This window comes from Argentina silus, assembly GCF_951799395.1.
Source record: "Argentina silus genome assembly, chromosome: 15".
In the NCBI taxonomy this organism is placed as follows: Eukaryota; Metazoa; Chordata; class Actinopteri; order Argentiniformes; family Argentinidae; genus Argentina; species Argentina silus.
In genome coordinates this window covers 3,647,738-3,652,737 of record NC_139669.1, presented here as the reverse complement: position 1 = coordinate 3,652,737, position 5,000 = coordinate 3,647,738, and the positions used below count along the sequence as shown (strand labels likewise).

Here is a 5,000-nt window from a genome sequence, read left to right as displayed (position 1 = left end):
CGAACTGAACATCATGTCCGCCTGAGACACACAGACACACAGATAAGACACAGTGCACATGCACACACACACACACGCACACGCACACACGCACACACACATTTTTTTAGTGTTTTTAGAGTTCAGTAGGTACAGTAATGCAGTGAAAGAGGTCTATAGAGAATAAACCAAAGACAGATCAGACCGCCTAAGACACTCCTGTTATATCCTTAACAACAATAACAACAACAACAACAACAACAACAACAAAAACACCCCAAAACAAACAAATGAGTTGTGAAAACAAGAGATGGGTCAGCCAAGTGTGACCAGAGCTAGTAATCCACCATGACTAAATGACACCAACGTTGTTGTTTAGGTTTCCACAGCCCCCGAGGCCGAGGATGTAGCTTTGTGCTGTTAGAACTGCAGTAGGCTATCCTTTACACCGGTCTAAAACAACACCATTGTGAACCGTGTTGAAAACCCTTATTCCCATCATCACCACATAGAGGAAACCCTGGTCAGATCTGGAAGGCTAATCGGACCCAACCTGGCAGTGAAGGGCCGGTGGGGGGGGGGAGGGGGGTGTAGGGTGAAGTTGCACCCAGAACACTGATCTTAGGTGGGTTTTGCATTTCCCAGCCTCCAGTATTTGGTGAGGATGAGCTGATCCTAGATCTGTGTCTCAGGGCATCTGTGCCTCAGGGCAGCTTAAGCAAGGTAAATACAGTGGGATACACCCACAGGTAACTGTAAGCTACAGTGACTGGCCCCAAAAGCAGGTGGCGAATAAGGGGGTAACTTGAGGTGGGATGCCTCCTGGCTGCTGCACAGGTCAATAAGGATACCCCCACCCCCCAACCTTCCCACCTTCCCCACTCTCCACCCCTAAAACCACTCTACGCTCCCAACCTGCTGCTGTGACCCTCATGATGCCTAGAGGGCGTTCACCTGATCCTCAGAGCAAGCAGAGGGAAACCTGAGGAGGGCTGAGCAGAGCAGGGGGACACCCTGAGGTGGGTCCTCAAAGTCCTCCTTTGGACTGACCAATACAGCCTCTCTGGTCACTGAATTAATGTATGTATGAGACAAATTTACCATAAACCATATTCATCAACTGAACCATCACTACTTGGTAGTGGTTTGACTCTTCAGTGGTAAAGACAGCCAACTTACATTAAACTTCACAAAGACAGTTGATAGATTTTTTTTTGTTGTTGTCCTCTTAACCCTTCTGAATAATAAACACTGTCGCAATGTTTTTGTATGCAATACCTTATAAATCCTCTCATTGTTGCGAGGAGCCAAGATAAATCCACTCAGGAGATAACCGAGTGCTGCGTCCAGACTCATTTGTTATGCTCTGGGAAAACATACACTTGGGAGGCAACTTGGAACTTTTTCCACTTCAGATCTTTATTTCCTTAGATATCATAACTCTGCCATCTTGGGAGACAGCATCCCCTCCATCTTTGGTCATCCATGTTTATAAAAACACACAATTCATCAGACGCCGTCAACTGAGCAACTAAGTAAAGACCTGAAATAGCAGGGCCTTGTCGGGAGGTTCCATTTGGTCTGGCGGGTGACAGGGATCGTGTTGGCGTGGGCCGTCCCACCATGCAGCCGGCCGCACGGTGCCATGTTTGCTTTGGCTCGGCTGCATTGAAACTATCTGTCATTACGTGTCAAAGAGCAAAACACGCGCGCCCTCTTGCATCGCAATTTAGGCCGTACATGCTTGTGTCACTTGTTCAGACTGCGGGGCCCCCAGACAATGTTCTTCCTGTAACTTGAAACAGGCAGGAGCCCGGGAAGGCGCCTTAGGACACACACACACACGCAGATGCACACACACACACACATTCACACACACACACACACACACACACACACACACACACACACACACACACACACACACACACACACACACACAGAGATTGGTGTCAAAGGTATCAAAGGGCTCAGGTGTTCCCTAATTATTTAATCTGTTCGTCATTACGAGCAAATGGACTTTGATGTCTGACAAAACATCGGGGATAGAGGAAATCCCAAATGACTGGAAATCAAAATGGCTTTTTCCTAATGTTTGACATGGGATGGGAATGAATGGAGCTTTTCTATGTTGCCCAGCGACCAAAATACATACGTTGCGGGAAAATTGCGTTGGAGCATTTTCATGTCAAGTTTGAAGTTAGGCAGTCCCTGTGGAAACATAGGCTTTTTCTTTATCGTAACGTCAGTTTAATTATTTTCGTTTCCATCCAATGTATCACACATTTAATAGCAGTGTTTAAGCTGTCTTACGGGTCTTTTGAAAATAAACTGCGGATACATGCTCAGCACATTAAATCAAAGCCAACAGGCATAACAAACACACCATCACCGTCTTTTACAACTTAAATGTATGAAAAATATTTGTCAAAACTATTTTCATAAACCATCCATAGACAAACAATGCACGTACAGTAGCAACACACCGCAAACCACTTGAGTTGTCTGTCGTGTAACTCACAAATTGACGGCAAGCCACAGTGAAGAGCTGAAAAGTTCACTAATCCATAAATTCAACACTCAAGTAAACAAAATGATGTTTATCTATTGAGTAGATGTGGACAGACACAGTAAATACCGGCTGAGTCAGTGGTGTTTGGTAGATGCTAGTGATGGCTCATTCCTCGGGGCCTGTGGGGTTCAGGGTGTGGGGTGTATATTTAGGACAAACTAATAAACTCATCTGGGCGGGCAGACAGTGGTGTCCGCAGCGACGGCCCACAGTGTTTTGACAGGCCGTCAACCCCCGCACGGCCACTGGAGACACACAGACTCGCTGACACACACACACACACACACACACACACACTCAGACTTGCTGACACACAGACACGCACACACACACGCACGCACGCACGCACACACAGAGTCTGTCGCTCTCGCCTTTGAGCTCGTTCGGAGCACATGACTCAGCTTTTCTTGTCCTCAGAGCACAGATTTGTACACTGTTTTTAATCATTAAAAAAAACAAAAAAACACTCGTGACTCACATTCATAATTTAATTTACAATTACAAAATGTGTCAGTTTCACTATCATGATTATGATATGAACTGCAACGAACCATATGTGTTCATATTTTATATTGGAGAGACCATCATGCAGTTTACAAAAACTGGTTGTTCAAAGCCATCCGATCCCTAATGACAGTGTCAAGGGACAGAGTGATCCAATCTGCTCAGACCAACGGTGTCTGATTACTATGCCTGGATGCATTGATCAGAGGGTGGCAGTCGGCTGAACATGCCTGGCAGTCATAGTGTGGGTCCAAGAATGTTAATGCCTGCCTTTGTGATGGTAAATATGAAGGGAGGACAATCCAAGACTTGGCCATTCACCCTGTGCCTTTGGCTTTACAAACCATAGATTGAGAAAAGCCAACCACACACACACACACAGACACACACAGACACACACACACAGTCTTTCTCCCCCAGTCTCTTTCTGTCATATCTGAAAGGCTGTCAGATTTCAGTCTCTCCCCTCTTTCTCTCTGTGGCTCAACTCTGCCAAAGCCCTCAGATGCTAATATTCGGACACCATCAGCTCGGGTGCACAGAGCCTCTTTGTGTGGCAACGTTTTATTGGTTACGATGAAAGGAGGAGGGATAAGTCAAATCCAGCCTGAGGGAGTGATTCGGTCGACCTCTATCCAGGTCTCCTTTTCCATTCAGCTGGGTCGAGCAGACCATACAATTGGAACACATGCAACAGAGAGGTGGACTGTACTGCCATAGCCACAGGAAGGGGCTAATGAAGGTCTGGGTGTGTGGATTTGTGTGCATTAGTAAATTGAGGGTGGATCTGTGTGTTTGGCCACAAATAGGCTCTGATGCTCCACAACCACCAGCACCAGCACCACACTGTCAGCCCATTCCAAATCCCTCAGGGTCAGGGCTTGATTGTGCAGTCGGCTAGGCAGCAAACACAGCAGAGAGAAGTCCCAGAGGAGTTCACAAGAGAGAAAAAGGAGATGGACGCTCACTTAATGCCAGAGAGAGAGAGAGAGACAGAGAGAGAGAGAGACAGAGAGAGAGAGCAAAAGAAAGGATGGAAGTGAGAGCCAGAGTTGAGAGAAAGAGAGCTAAAGAGAGAGTGAGAGGGGCTCCGCTTTAGACAGGGCCCACAAATCCACAAATTCCCAAATGCCGTCATTGCGACGCAAAAGCAAATGAGGAATTCACAATCCCTTACACCCCCCTCCAATCCGCCCCCCCCCCCACCCCCCCACTAACCCCTTCACTCTCTCTATGGAGAACAAACACTGGGTCTCTCAGTTGGGTCCATCTTCCACTCTCTGCTTCTCTGTGTGTCGTCCCACTTTGGCCTCCAGATATCCCAAAGAAAAATAGAGGAAAAAGGCTAACCAAAACAGTTATAGCTCAACAGAAGTCACACAGGCGCAACTGTCCGTTAGTGATTTACAACATGTCTCAAAAAAGATTAAAATTGCCAAATGAAATAAATTACACGACAGACTTTGTGTCAGTTTTACATATATTAGCTCACTTATCATGACATATACATCCATATCAATAGAAATACATATGCTCACACCCCCCTAAAACCACACACACACACACACACACACACACACACACACACACACCATGGCGGCTTACACCATGAACAATGCTGTGGCTTCCATGACTGCTGTACGGTCCTATAAATCACAGGGCCTCGGGGTCTTATGGATCCAGGTCTGGGAGGTTTAACGACAGGGCAGAGAGAGCTCACATACAACACACACGTGGCTCTTTAATAAAGGACTTAAGTATTCCGAAAACACAGAGACAGAGGGAAAACAGAGGAGGGGGACAAAGTCAACAGCAATATTGAGGCTCTCTCTAATTCCATCACAGTACCTCTTAGTGGTTTAATAGTGAGGAGCCTTGTGGGTTTGTGTAAAACGATGGGGGGCTGGGAGCCTGACGTCTACATTCACCCCGGGAGTTTTAGGGC

At 46.6% G+C, this 5,000-nt stretch overlaps 1 protein-coding gene across 1 annotated transcript in view; it reads right to left on the bottom strand.

The window, feature by feature from the left end:
• Positions 1 to 5,000, bottom strand: part of atp8a1 (ATPase phospholipid transporting 8A1) — a 97,653-nt gene that overhangs the window by 3,264 nt on the left and 89,389 nt on the right. The window contains exon 34 of the mRNA XM_083686206.1: positions 1 to 21. This exon is cut by the window's left edge and continues 68 nt beyond it. Within this exon, the coding sequence (XP_083542332.1) occupies positions 1 to 21 (21 nt within the window). The remainder of the gene's footprint in view (positions 22 to 5,000) is intronic.